Source organism: Maniola hyperantus, chromosome 28 (assembly GCF_902806685.2).
Source record: "Maniola hyperantus chromosome 28, iAphHyp1.2, whole genome shotgun sequence".
NCBI classification, from domain to species: Eukaryota; Metazoa; Arthropoda; class Insecta; order Lepidoptera; family Nymphalidae; genus Maniola; species Maniola hyperantus.
The window spans coordinates 2,559,128-2,573,293 of record NC_048563.1 but is presented as its reverse complement, the minus strand read 5'-3'; the positions used below and the strand labels follow the sequence as shown (position 1 = coordinate 2,573,293).

Genomic DNA, 14,166 nt, shown 5'->3' with positions numbered 1-14,166 from the left:
CACAAATAAGCTGGATAGCCTAGTGGTTATGACGTCGTCTCCTACTCGGCGGTCACGGGTTCGATCCAGGGCTTCAGGGATCCAGCGTGATAGACTGCCCAAAACCCTTCCCACTCTAAGAGGAGACCCGTACTCTGTAGTGACCCGGCGGTGGAGTGATCATGATGATCATGATGAAGTAGAAAACCTTGCATAAAGAGTAAAATCCACCAACTTTGACAATGGTAAAGAGAGCAATGTACATCAGTATACAAATCAAGTAGGTACCTGCCATAATCTATACCAACCAATTTTAAAAAAATCTTTTACAAGTAGAAATCTACATTATTCCTGAGTAACATAAGCTATATTTTATTTTCAAAAAATTAGAGATCCACATGAAAACTGTAATAAGCTACCCATGCGAAGGTAAGGTCACTAGTTAATACTAAAGCTACCAACAATGGAAATGAAAAAATGATGTTTGATTTGAAAGGTATCAAACTTTCACATCAGTAGTTCATTTAAGTTATACTACACTATTCTATTAGTATCTAATTAAATTGAAAAGATATGATCATGTAAATCAAAAACACAATTTTTTTGCATTTCCTATTGTATGGCATATACATATCTGCCATGTTAAAAGATAAACTTAAAGGCGATTTAAAATTATAGGGTTACTAGCTTATGCTTTCGACTTCGTCCGCATGGACTACACAAATTTCAAACCCCTATTTCACCCCCTTAGGGGTTAAATTTTCAAAAATCCTTTCTTAGCGGATGCCTACATCATAATAGCTATCTGCATGCCAAATTTCAGCCTGATCCGTCCAGTAGTTGGAGCTGTGCGTTGATAGATCAGTCAGTCAGTCAGTCAGTCACCTTTTCCTTTTATATATTTAGATTTAAGATTTATAATTACCTGGTGCCATTTCCATTTCATTAGAATTTGATATGAAACTGGAGCTAGTATGCGGTTCAGAAACAATTATTGCTTCAGCAGCAGCCATATTCTCTAAAATAAAAATATCAATATCAAAACCATAATAAAGTAAATACATTGAGATATGAATTATTCACATTAGAGAGTAAGACTTGTCCATGTTTCTACATAAAAAGTTCTTTTAAATAATTAACTTGAAACCATAGCTGTCTGATATTCTGTGACAAGTTACATAATATCTAAAATATACCAATTAGCAAGTGACAATATTTGCTAGTTACAAAGGTACTTTAAAAATGTCTAACCAACCTGCTAAACAGAGTGATGGGATGGCTAGGGAACACAACTTTGTTGGGTACAAATAAATGTCCTCAAAATGTCTACGACAGACCCTTCTGTTGCTGTAAATGTAATCTTTATCTAATTCCGCTACATGACCCCCAATCTTCTTCAGCCACACTTGAAACAAATCAATGTGCTGATTTGGGTTGGGGAAACGGTGCAGTGAGATACCTGGAAATACATAATGAAGTAAAGATATTAAACATCAAGCTTATCTAATTATAGTGATCCGACTAATAGCTTATTTCTATTGAGAAAAGTGCTAAAAACATTAAGTCACTGTTCAAACATCAACATTTTAGGGTTTAGTACCTACATCTCACGTTTGCAATTAAACAAAACTGTGATGCTAGAGCTAACGCATCTTGTCAAAAAGGCATCCTTGCATCACTGCATCCTTGAAATGATAACTTTCAAGGGCAATCTTCCGATTGAATCAATTGAGTATATGAGGCAGCAAGCAATACTTTCTGATATAAAACAGAACGAATTTACTTACCATCGCCTGCAACAGTTGAACAGCCAGGCACAGAACATACTTTTTGAGACATTTTACAAATCTAAACTTCTAAACCACTAAACAAAATCAGATTGCAACAGAGTTCAGGGGGAAAGCCAAGTTATCGTTTACACAAGAAACAGTAGTCCAAAAAACAAGCCAAAATAATAAACGTAGGGAGGGATCGTCGGAGTCCGAAAGCAAAGCAAAAGTCGTGAAATCTTTAATATCAAATAAAATTACTCCCAAAACTGTAGAACCACCGTAGAATTTCGTTATGAAATTAATTCAGATTTCAAACTTTTCTGATACTTGTCACCAGTGTTTCCATATGTAAATTGAGAATTACCGTGTTCAAGGGTTAAAATTACGGTGTTTCTAGATTAAATTACGGTGGATTAGCTAAAAGAATACCGTGTAAATTACCGTGTCATTTTTAAAAGAAAAAACGTCACGAATTAGCTTTTTAATCAGCTATTAATATTATTCTGAATCTGACTCTCCTAGCATAGCAATATCTTTTTCATATACGGATTTATTCATATTAATATTTTGTTAAATCTCATTAGTTTTACATTTTACTCCTTCCTAATTGCTTGAATAAGGACGAAATACTACTATTACGCAGTATATTATGAATTTTTAACGTGATTTTGTATTACGGTGACACGGTCAAGGTAATGGCCATATTACCTTGACGGTAGATTAGGGCTGAATTACGGTGCATCTACGGTAATTACCGTGTACATGGAAACACTGCTTGTCACCAGTTTTCTTGACCATAGATATGAAAATCTAGAATTTGAAGAACATTTAACTATTATTTTAAAAATGAAGCTTAATTTTAGCAAAATTTATAATAATTGAATATTTCTTTTTTCCAAATAAAAAGAAAGTATGTTTTTAATTTAATTTTTCACAATATTGGAACTTGAGTATTTTTTATTATGTTAACACTGTCATTAAAAATGACTTACATGTTAACACTGGAACATTATTTCTAAATCCAGCTCCTAGATGGCGCTATTAATCTAGTTTAGCAGCAGAGTTCTAAGATAGCATACCATGATTGACATATCAGGCTCCGTTCTGTAATTGCATTGTTTAATGCTTAAGGTACGCATACACAGGCAATTGAATTTCCGCAATTTCAATTTCCAGGCAATTTAGTCAATTATGACGTCACGTCACATGACGCAACTATTTACTGCAATACCCAGCAATACCTGAAAATATCAGCAATGTTAAGTAACTAACTAACAGCTAATAACTGATCGATCCATTACATTACACAATTAGGTATAAGCAGTTTAATGGCAGCATCCTTCTTCCGGCAAGTCGGCAGACGGCAAGCAACCCCAACCCAAAGGGTATGTAATCACTACGTTGTTGGCCGTATTTAACTTGGAACTTGACTGGAAGTTAGATAGTCATACACTAATAATATCTGCTACTGGGGGATAGGTCTATAGTAGATACGCGACAGGTCAAGATGGCAATCGGGGTGGGGACGCCCCACACACCCGCACAGCCCCCGCGCTAATCAGGTGCGGGACAGTGCAGGCAGGTGACGCGCGGGTGTGTGGGGCGTCCCCCCACCTCGTATCCGATTGTCATCTCGACCTGTCGCGTAGTATTCAGCCTGAGTGACCTGACCTATTAATATTAGTAGGGATCATTGATATGATGTTCAGTTTATGGTAGGATGTACTAACTAACTAGGTATATAACTAATAATTTAGTAGGTAACTAACTAGGTAGTTAACTAGGCCTACTTAAAAATCTTTGGTTCAGTTGTGTGGTTTTTTACTCTCTGAGGAATAGCTTTGAGGCTCCTAAATACCTATTATAGGACTGGTACCTTATACCTACGTGTATAAGGTAGTTATAGGTCTTATAGGTACGGTGTACAAACAGCTCCAGTCTCCATGTGAGTCTCCAATAGACTTCCCTGTATATTACATAGAGATGGTAATCATTCATCTAAGGTATATTATAATACCATGTAGTACTTCCAACTACGTAGTAGTACTTGCAAATTCTTTGCTTCCAACTTCTTTGAATGATTCGACTGTCATATTATACTAATGTACTCTGTGACTGTCGACAATGTATCGATGTGTGCCTTAAAATTATACATACAATTAGGTACCGATTTCGCACGCTTGCATGTAAAATAGGTATTGAATACATTGAATATTCATGTGAACGCAGCATAAAAATGACAGTTTTCTTAGAACAACTGTCAATGTCAATTCAATCAAGTCAATTCAGTCAAATTCAGTCAAATTTCAATTTCAAAACAATCCACTTTGCGCGTATTTTTATTTTTTATTTCATCAAATTTTGATAATTCATTTAGTAAATAAAGTAAAACAATGTCCGATCCGCCCGTAAAGCGTTACCGGCGCGAGGACAATTCAGAATCTGAAGAGGATATAGACAACTATGAGCCCTATGTGCCAGTTAAGGAACGTAAGAAACAGAAGTTGTTGAAACTTGGACGTCTGGGCCAGGTGGCGGCGGAGGCGGCTGCGGAGACCAAGAGTTCTAGTGATAACGACCCTGATGATGAAGGTTGGTTGAAGTTTTTAGGGTTCCGTACCTCAAAAGGAAAAACGGAACCCTTATAGGACTTTGTTGTCTCTGTCAAGAAACCTACAGGGTACTTCCCGTTGACCTAGAATCATGAAATTTGGCAGGTAGGTAGGACTTATAGCAGACATATGGGGAAGAATCTGAAAATCGTGAATTTGTGGTTACATCACAAAAAATAAATTAAATTGTCATGAGAACTAATAATTAGTGTTTTCTATTTTCAAAGTAAGATAACTATATCAAGTGGGGTATCATTTTAAAAGGCTTCACTTGTGCATTCTAAAACAGATTTTGTTTATTTTTATACATCATAGTTTTTGATTTATTGCATGCACTTGGCAGGTTTTATTTGTTATTTACAAGGCTATGCCATGAACTTAAACGTCATAGTGCTATTTAAGGTTGAATTTGCTGTTATAGGGTTGACTATACCCTAAAATCTATAAACGCTCTCCGAGTCCAATATAATAACATCTTCGGAATAAGGTTAGGACTGCCTCGGTACTGTAGCGCGTCCGGTATGTTTGCGGAGTACCGTGTAGACCTTTTATATAGTAAGATTAAATCCCTTGTTTGGCAAATAACCCTAAAAAGTTTGTATCTTTTCAGCATCTCAAGAAGAGTGGGGTCGCAGATACAATGTATCACTTCTCGATCAACACAGTGAACTGAAGAGGCTAGCAGAGGCCAGGGCACTGTCTGCCGCTGAGCGTCAAGCTAAGGAGGAAGAACATATATTGGAGAGTGTGGCTCAGAGCAAGGCTTTGATGGGTGTTGCTGAATTAGCTAAAGGTAAGTTAAATTTAATTTGGGGACATGTGATCTAATCAAAATTTGGGGACAACTGACCTAACAATAATTTGGAGACAGGTGACCAAACTGACTGTGACTTAAAAGGGAATAGGGGATTTAAATTTTTTTGGTTTTAATTCAAAATAAGTTTTCTTGAAGATTCCTACTAGACTAGAGTGATTTGTGTGTAATGGTAAGTTGAAGGATCAAGATTGTAAGGTTAAAGTTAGATACCTGATAAACACAATGAACTGTAGACTAGCAATCTTTTGCTGAATGTCTAGCTATTTTTAGCTTAAATATTGAAAAGCAAACATTGAAAGTGTTGCGCAGAGCAGGGCTTTGATGGGAGTTGTGAATTAGCTAAAGGCAAATTAAATTTGGGGACATGTGATCTAATGAAAATTTGGGTACAACTAATCTAAGTATAATTTGAAGACAAGTGACCAAAATAAGAGGTAGGTGGCTTGATAGGGGACAGGGAATCTAAATTTAAAGGCTACTACTCTGGATAAATTAGCTTTCCTGATTATTTTTAGGGACAAATAACTTAACTAACTAAAAGATTAATATGCCAATGGTCTATATTTTTTCGCAGGTATCCAGTACTCAGAACCCATTAAAACATCATGGCGGCCACCCCGCTGTATCCTAGACCTGCCGGAATCAAGGCACGAGCGCGTACGCATGGAAATGCGTATACTCGTGGAGGGGGAAAATGTGCCCCCACCTATCCGCACCTTCCACCATATGAAGTTTCCTAAAGGTATGATAAAGTCCTTGAAAATGTCTATAGGATCTTCGAACTATCTTGCCCGTTGCCACTTCAGCTGTACATAGGTCTCTTGTAGGGACTTCCACACTCCACAGTCTTGCACGGGGGGTTAAGGGGTGCGAAGAATCTCCGGCAGAGACTCCGCTGCCAACCCCGACATATGGATCAGAGACATGGGCGCTAACTATGGGCCTCATAAGAAAGCTCAGAGTCACTAAGTGAGTGATGGGGAGAGCTATGCTTGGAGTACATATGCTTGGAGTCACGTAGAGAACTTCGTAATCAAATCAGAAATGAGGAGATCCATAGGAGAACTGGGTTGCGTACCCATTGAGCTATGTCGGTCACTCTAGGTCTTAGGATATCGTCATTTCTGATTTGTTCACATAAAGCAACTCTAAACATAGCATACCTATTTGTAGCTTTATAAAGATAAAAAAAATATTTTTATGAACAGGTATTCTCCGAGGTCTAGAAGCCAAAGGCATCAAGAACCCAACACCCATTCAAGTGCAGGGCATTCCAGCAGTGCTTAGTGGTAGAGACATGATAGGGATAGCATTCACTGGCTCCGGCAAAACCCTGGTCTTCACATTACCCATTATCATGCTATGTCTGGAGCAAGAGGTCAAGATGCCCTTTATTAGGTAAGTTATTGATATAATTCAGTTTTAACTTAATTTTTAGGTTATGTTTTAAAGTCAAAGTCAAAGTCAAATGATTTATTCAAAATAGGTAATAAATTACTCTTTTTGATGGTCTGGTGTTAGATTTGTAAGATATAGTGGTGATAATTATTACGGAAACTTAAAACTAAAGCTATGAGGGTTCCAAACGCGCCCAGGTCAACACAACAAACAACAAACTCAAAAACTTATATCAAAATATATCATTATGGTGGAGAATATCTCGATTACTAATCATCATATTATGCTTGGAGTAAGATGCCAAGGTAAACAATTTGTCCCCATTTATTTAGGATACTTGTCCCCTAAATAAATGGGGGTAAAAGTTAGCAGTATACCCATAATTTTAGTCACGTGATGTACATACATTTTTTACAAGGTTTTGCATGAAACCAAAATCGTAAAATGTTGGCGGGGGACAGGGGAGAATGCTTTGTTGTGATTGGTGGACTCAAAAGTCACGTAATCAAGACAATGTGCGGAATGAGTGGGTACCCTCGTTCGGTAGAACGAGACTTGTACTCAGTAATGAGACGGCGAAGGGTTGATCATGATTATGATTTGGTTTACAGGAACGAAGGTCCCTACGGCCTCATAATCTGCCCGTCGAGAGAGCTGGCGAAACAGACCCACGATATCATTCTGCATTTTGTCAAGCATCTGAAAATGGCTGGCAACCCTGAGATCAGAAGCTGCTTGGCTATCGGGGGTAAGTAGATCTAAATTGACCAATTAAAAAAAACCGGCCAAGTGCGAGTCAGTCTCACGCACCGACGAATCCGTACTACAGTCGGTATTTTTTCGACATTTTGCACGATAAATCAAAAACAATTGTGCATAAAAATAAATAAAAATCTGTTTTAGAATGTGCAGGTAAAGTTATCAATTTGAAAATTATTTTTTTTTAGTTTTATTTTAATTTTTATAAAATACTAGCTTATGCCCGCGACTTCGTCCGCGTGGACTACACAAACTTCAAACCCCTGTTTCATCCCCTTAGGGGTTGAATTTTCGAAAATCCTTTCTTAGCGGATGCCTACGTCATAATAGCTATCTGCATGTCAAATTTCAGCCTGATCCGTTCAGTAGTTTGAGCTGTGCGTTGATAGATCAGTCAGTCAGTCAGTCACCTTTTCCTTTTATATATTAAGATTTTTTTAGTCATAATATAAATGCGCTATTAATACTAATGCGCGTGGCCGCCATTTTAGAGACGTCAGCACTAGACTGAAGTTTCGAGCTGATGGTATATTGTTATTTCAGCTGACGTCAAATAGACGTCATTTCGATGTTAATGAGACATGGTTCCAGCGCAATAGCAATTCGCGGGACTTATAGAATATTTTATTGCAGGCGTCGCAGTGTCGGAGTGTATGGAGGTGGTACAACGGGGTGTCCACATCATGGTGGCGACTCCTGGACGACTTATGGACATGCTGGACAAAAAAATGGTAGGCATTCTTTATTTATTTACTAGCGACCCGCCCCGGCATCGCATGGGTGCAACGTAGATACTAATGTGGTGTCATTGCGGTGTCATTGCGTCGGAAACTCTCAAATGAGAGGATTTTTTTCCGACCTTATTCACATTATTTCAATTTCTCTAGGGATCTCTAATTTTTTGAGAATTAAACTATAGCTACAAACCTTCCTCTTGAATCACTCTATCTATTGGTGAAAACCGCATTAAAATCCGTTGCGTAGTTTAAAAGATCTACACGTTCATACATACATACATACAGACGCGGGAAGCGACTTTATTTTATACTATGTAGAGATTTTACTAGCTGATGCCCGCGACTTTGTACGCGTGGATTTAGGTTTTTAAAGATCCCGTGGGAACACTTTGATTTTCCGGGGTAAAAAGTAGCCTATGTCACTCTCCAGGTCTTTATCTATACCCATGCAAAAAATCACGTCAATCCGTTGCACCGTTGCGACGTGATTGAAGGACAAACCAACAAACAAACACACTTTCGCATTTATAATAAGGGTACTGATTTACTAGCTGTTATCATAGTTTATCGATTTAAAATAAATAAATTAACTCAAAATTTGAAGAAAAACCCTAACTCTTGAAACGCGACCCTTTTTCGGAATCTACGTGTTTGGCCTTCTGAAAATTCTGTGGTGTCAGAGAAACGTATAAATTCTGAAGAAGGGTCACATTGAGGTGATTCTCAAGTTCTTCTCAAGGTACGTCTAAACGTATGCCGGTACCTGTGCATGGACGAGGCGGACAGGATGATAGACATGGGCTTTGAAGAAGACGTGAGGACAATCTTCTCTTACTTCGCGGGACAGAGGCAGACGCTGCTGTTCAGTGCCACCATGCCTAGGAAGATACAGAACTTCGCCAGGTGAGCGAAGCGAGCGCGATTTTTTTTAAATCATTGATTAAGACCTTTGCCTCGTATTTAGCAGGTCGGGCGCACGAGTTCAACCTCTTACTTTTCGGAGTTATTTTTCTTTTCTGAGCAATTAAACATCACTTGCTTTAACGGTGGAGTAAAACATCGTGAGGAAACCATACCATATAGTGTTCTCATAAGTGTGTGGACTCATTCTGATAGGACACCCGTGCTCAGTAGTGAGTCGGCGATGGTCTCAAGGTACGTCTAAACGTATGCCGGTACCTGTGCATGGACGAGGCAGATATAATGATAGACATGGGCTTTAAAGAAGACGTTAGGACGATCTTCGCGGCACAGAGATAAACGCTGCTGTTTGAACACAACCCTAACATAGCCCAAACACAACCCTAACATAACCATAACATTTCAACACACAACTTTCGTATTTGTAATATGAGTATTGGGCATTAGATTTAGCGCTCGTCTGGTTGTTCAGATCAGCTCTGGTAGCTCCGGTGACGGTCAACGTGGGTCGCGCGGGCGCCGCGTCGCTCAACGTACGTCAGGAGCTGGAGCTGGTTCAGGCTGAAGCGAGAACGGTGCACCTGCTGCAGTGTCTGCAGAAGACACCGCCCCCAGTGCTGGTGTTCGCGGAGCGCAAGCAGCACGTGGACGCTATACACGAGTACTTGCTGCTGAAGGGTGAGTACGGTAGCACTTTACTGTCAGATCGGCTGTGTTGGATACAGTACTACCACTTTATTGTCAGATCGGCCGTGGTAGTGCAGCACTACCACTTTATCATCAGATCGGCCGTGGTGTACAGCACTACCACTTTATTGTCAGATCGACCGCGGTGGTACAGCAGTACCACTTTATTGTCAGATCGGCCGTGCTGGCACAGCACTACCACTTTATTATCAGATTAGCTGCGGTAGTACAGCACTACCACATTATTGTCAGATTGGCCGCGGTAGTACAGCACTACCACTTTATTGTCAGATCGGCCGTGGTGGTACAGCACTAACACTTTATTGTCAGATTGGTTGCGGTGGTACAGCACGGCCAATCTGGACGTGGACGTAATATTTTAAACACAAGAACAACAGAGACTCGTGCTATCTCACTCATAATTCGCGCGTACTTCTGTCTGCAGTCCCCACTGACAGAAATTTTTTCAATAGTCTACAGGGTGTAACCAGAACGCTAGCAATAACGAAAACAGGTGATAGTACTGTACGGGAGCGGTGTGCAGGCTCGACCGTACCAAAGGGGAGATCTCCCACCGAGCGGTTGGTTGTGCTCGGTAGCGCCAGCTGGGCCGACGGTTATGTCTTGAAACTTCTATATATAGTCCAGATTGCAGAAAACTCCGTTAGTGCGATTGCTATCGGCGGTACATTTGTTCGGGACTACGTCATCGATTGAACAGCGCCATCTAGTTTCTATTGTGGTAACCGCCACATCACTCCCCTCCGAGACGAACGCGTAGTGTGAAGCAGTGAAGAGAGGTGGCGTTGTAGCGTGAAGGCGTGTGAAGGGAGGGCAATGGCTGCTAACCAACCAGAGAAGCGGTAGACCAGGACGCTTGTAGCTGGTGATGGAGTGCAGGGCCATTGTGCCCCGAAGCTGTGGCTACATCCGTCTTACAGGCCTCGATGTGCTTGCTGTTGCTGCTTGTAGACTTGGAGTTTGGAGGAGACGTCGGCTTGCGGTGTGTGATCCAAAGGTGTTGCGGTGTATGCGATCACCCTTGATCACGTTGAGTGCGCAGTGCGGAGTGCGGCGGTGTGCGGTTGATCTTCGATGACGTCGGCTGTTCTAGTGTGCGATCACTCTTGTATCAACGTCGGCTGTTGTAGTGTGCGACCACTCTTGATCACGTCGGGGTCACCAATGTACGGGAGCGGTGTGCAGGCTCGACCGTACCAAAGGGGAGATCTCCCACCGAGCGGTTGGTTGTGCTCGGTAGCGCCAGCTGGGCCGACGGTTATGTCTTGAAACTTCTATATATAGTCCAGATTGCAGAAAACTCCGTTAGTGCGATTGCTATCGGCGGTACATTTGTTCGGGACTACGTCATCGATTGAACAGCGCCATCTAGTTTCTATTGTGGTAACCGCCACAGTACTGATGAGATTACTGATAGGACACTACAAAAAAACGCGTAAAAAATAAAAAAATAAAAACCAGTATTTTTAAAAAGTTCGCAAAATAAATGAAACATCTGACTGACGCTAAAGGTCAACGAACGTTGAATAGATAGGTACCGCGGGGTCAATGCCGGGTCGTAGCGGGAGCATTGACCCCGAGTTTGCACGCTATACATTTCGGGTTTGAAAAATACTAAAACTACAAGTATAAGGCAAATGGTTATTGGTATTGAATTGTGTTTAGGTAGTATAACAATAGCGCTAAGTTTTTGCTAGCGTTCTGGTTACACCCTGTATGGAATTTTTTTTCTAATGAAGGTGTGGAAGCGGTCGCCATCCACGGCGGCAAAGACCAGGAGGAGAGATCTAGAGCCGTGGAAGCGTTTAGAAAAGGAGAGAAAGATGTTCTGGTAGCTACAGATGTCGCTAGCAAAGGTATGTAACTATATATAGATAGAAATACTTTAATGTACACAAAATCCATACTTAATATTATAAATGCGAAAGTGTGTCTGTCTGTCTGCTAGCTTTTCACGGCGCATCCGTTTAACTGATTTTGACGAAATTTGGTACAGAGATAGCTTGCATCCCGGGGAAGGACATAGGCTACTTTTTATCCCGGAAAATAAAAGAGTTCCCACGCGAAATTTAAAAATCAAAACTCACGCGGACGAAGTCGCGGGTACCACCTAGTATTAGATAAAAATGACAAAACAATAAGGAAACAAAATACTAAAATATTCTCAAAGACCGGTAAAGTATTTCTCGACGACTCTTAAAGTAATTCTCTACAACTCCTGTAGTATTTCTCGACAACTCTCAAAGTAATCCTCTGCAAATCCTGGAGTAATTCTCGACGATATTCGAGTCGTGTTCTTCGTTCGTAAAGTAATTCTCAAAGACACCTAAAGTGATATTTGATCGATTTCAATTTGTTAGTGTTATTTCAAGTGGTATAGTTAAAAAATACAAATACTTATTTAACTTCTTAACTTAGGTCTCGACTTCGAAAACATCCAGCATGTCATAAACTACGATATGCCTGAAGACATAGAGAACTACGTGCATCGTATCGGACGAACAGGCAGAGCCGGGGGCGAGGGGGTAGCTACCACGCTGCTGGGCAGAGCTGCTGACTTGAGCGTGCTGAAGGATCTGGTACATTTACTGACGGAGGCAGGGCAAAAGGTTCGCATTACTACCCAAAAATCCAAATTTTTCCGGGTTTCGGCATCAAAAATTAGTGATCTTTAAACAGAACGTCGAATCCTAGAGCATTCTCAATGAAAACTGGGTGAGAAGATAAGTTAAAATCTCTTAATCCGGTTCAAAGGACCAAAACCTTTTTTCCCTTTTTTTCGGGTTGTGCCACACATGACATACCTACTTTATTCCGGCGCTTCTTCTACTTGAGGTCTTTTGACTTTACTACTCAAGTATTAGAGGCGCCGGGATAACCTAACCAGGTCTAGCTGGTAATGTGTGGTACAGCCTTAAAAAATAAACGTTTTTCTTTCTTTCTTTCTTCTAAAACAATGACTAAGGTCAGACCACATGACTAGTTGGTAGGAAGAGCAATACAAGCTTATTTTATTTTTATAAATTTTATGATAGTGTTTTACCTACACTTCAAGTAAACCGTGGCCGTTGCGTGGCAGCAAGCGAACCGTGGCCTAGCGGTCAGGGCATCGGGCGTGAACCCAGAAGACGCAGGTTCGAATCCTGCCGGTTCCGCAATTTTTGATATGTATTCAAAAATTAATTAGAAACTTATTTGAGAAACGCTCGAAGTACATACATACTGGGTAGTATATTTAAAAGACTTCGCATCATTTCATTTTATTTTAACATTTTTGTATTTCATTATTATCCAGGTGCCAGCCTTCCTTCTGGACATGATCGGCGAGCCAGACGTGCCGGTGGCGGACGGACAGGGCTGCTCCTACTGTGGTGGACTCGGGCACAGGATTACAGGTATAAATAAATAGCGGGTTTATTACTACCCACATTATAAATGCGAAAGTGTGTTTGTTTGTTGGTTTATCCAAAAACGTCTCAACGGAGCAACGGATCGGCGTGATTGAAGGACAAACCAATAAAATTATAGTTTCATCATCATCATCATGATCAACCCATAACCGGCTCACTACAGAGCACGGGTCTCCTCTCAGAGTGAGAAGAGTTTTGGCCATAGTCTACCACGCTGGCCATGTGCGGATTGGTAGACTTCACACACCTTTGAGAACATTATGGAGAACTCTCAGGCATGCAGGTTTCCTCACGATGTCTTCCTTCACCGTTAAAGCAAGTGATATTTAATTAATTAAAACGCACATAACTCCGAAAAGTTAGAGGTGCGTGCCCGGGATCGAACCCCCGACCTCCGATTAGAAGGCGGACGTCCTAACCACTAGGCTATCACAGCTTGTTTGTTTACACACACATTATAGTTAGGTGATTAAAAAATCGGCCATTAACGATATTTATTTTTTAACAGAATGTCCGAAACTGGAGGCCGTACAAAACAAGCAAGCGTCCAACATCGGTCGGAGAGACTACCTCGCTAATACTGCAGCTGATTACTAGAATTTTTTTAATAAGAGAATATATTTTAAATCATGGAAGTTACCCTTTAAGTTGTACATAGTGTAAATATACTTATAATATTATAGCTTTTCTCTCATTTATTTATTTTTCTCATTTTTATCATATTTAAAAAAAAAACAATAAAATAACAAGCAACAAAAAAATTAAAGTAAAGTAACAGAAAATCAAATAACAGGAACAACAAAAATAAAAAATAAAAAAAATTAAATAAACAACAGAATATAAAGTAGCAGAAACAACAAACGATAGAATAACAGAAACAACAGAAATTAAAATAACAAGAACAACAAAAATTAAAGTAACTGGAACAACAAAAATAACAATGATTAAAAATATGATAAAATTGATTCCACTAGCAGCGGGCTAGGATCCAAGCTGCCAATGGTCAGGGCTCCAGAGTGAGGAACCTCCTCACAATGCGTGCCGTCTCAAGAA

General features: G+C 40.1%; 2 protein-coding genes and 1 long non-coding RNA gene across 4 annotated transcripts in view; 2 read left to right on the top strand and 1 right to left on the bottom strand.

Annotated features, from left to right (window-relative positions):
* LOC138404464 (uncharacterized) overlaps positions 1 to 14,166 on the top strand; it is a 43,223-nt gene that overhangs the window by 6,661 nt on the left and 22,396 nt on the right. The window lies entirely within an intron of this gene.
* On the bottom strand, positions 763 to 1,999 carry LOC117994927 (uncharacterized). Of its 2 annotated transcripts, XM_034982903.2 has the most exons (3): positions 1,767 to 1,999; positions 1,235 to 1,438; positions 763 to 997 (listed from the first exon to the last, which is right to left on the bottom strand). In XM_034982903.2, exons 1-3 carry the CDS (start codon positions 1,816 to 1,818, stop codon positions 888 to 890), a joined length of 366 nt encoding a protein of 121 aa, XP_034838794.1. In that variant the 5' UTR covers positions 1,819 to 1,999; the 3' UTR covers positions 763 to 887. The 2 variants fall into 2 exon arrangements, 1 of the variants encoding a protein (XP_034838794.1); XR_011238388.1 differs by having other exon boundaries at positions 1,231 to 1,999.
* On the top strand, positions 4,050 to 13,802 carry abs (ATP-dependent RNA helicase abstrakt). Its single transcript, XM_034983197.2, has 12 exons — positions 4,050 to 4,343; positions 4,974 to 5,156; positions 5,755 to 5,922; positions 6,389 to 6,578; positions 7,190 to 7,326; positions 7,971 to 8,068; positions 8,814 to 8,977; positions 9,468 to 9,673; positions 11,443 to 11,559; positions 12,122 to 12,312; positions 12,999 to 13,098; positions 13,622 to 13,802. The coding sequence occupies exons 1-12, from the start codon at positions 4,145 to 4,147 to the stop codon at positions 13,708 to 13,710; spliced, it is 1,842 nt and encodes a 613-aa protein (XP_034839088.1). The 5' UTR covers positions 4,050 to 4,144; the 3' UTR covers positions 13,711 to 13,802.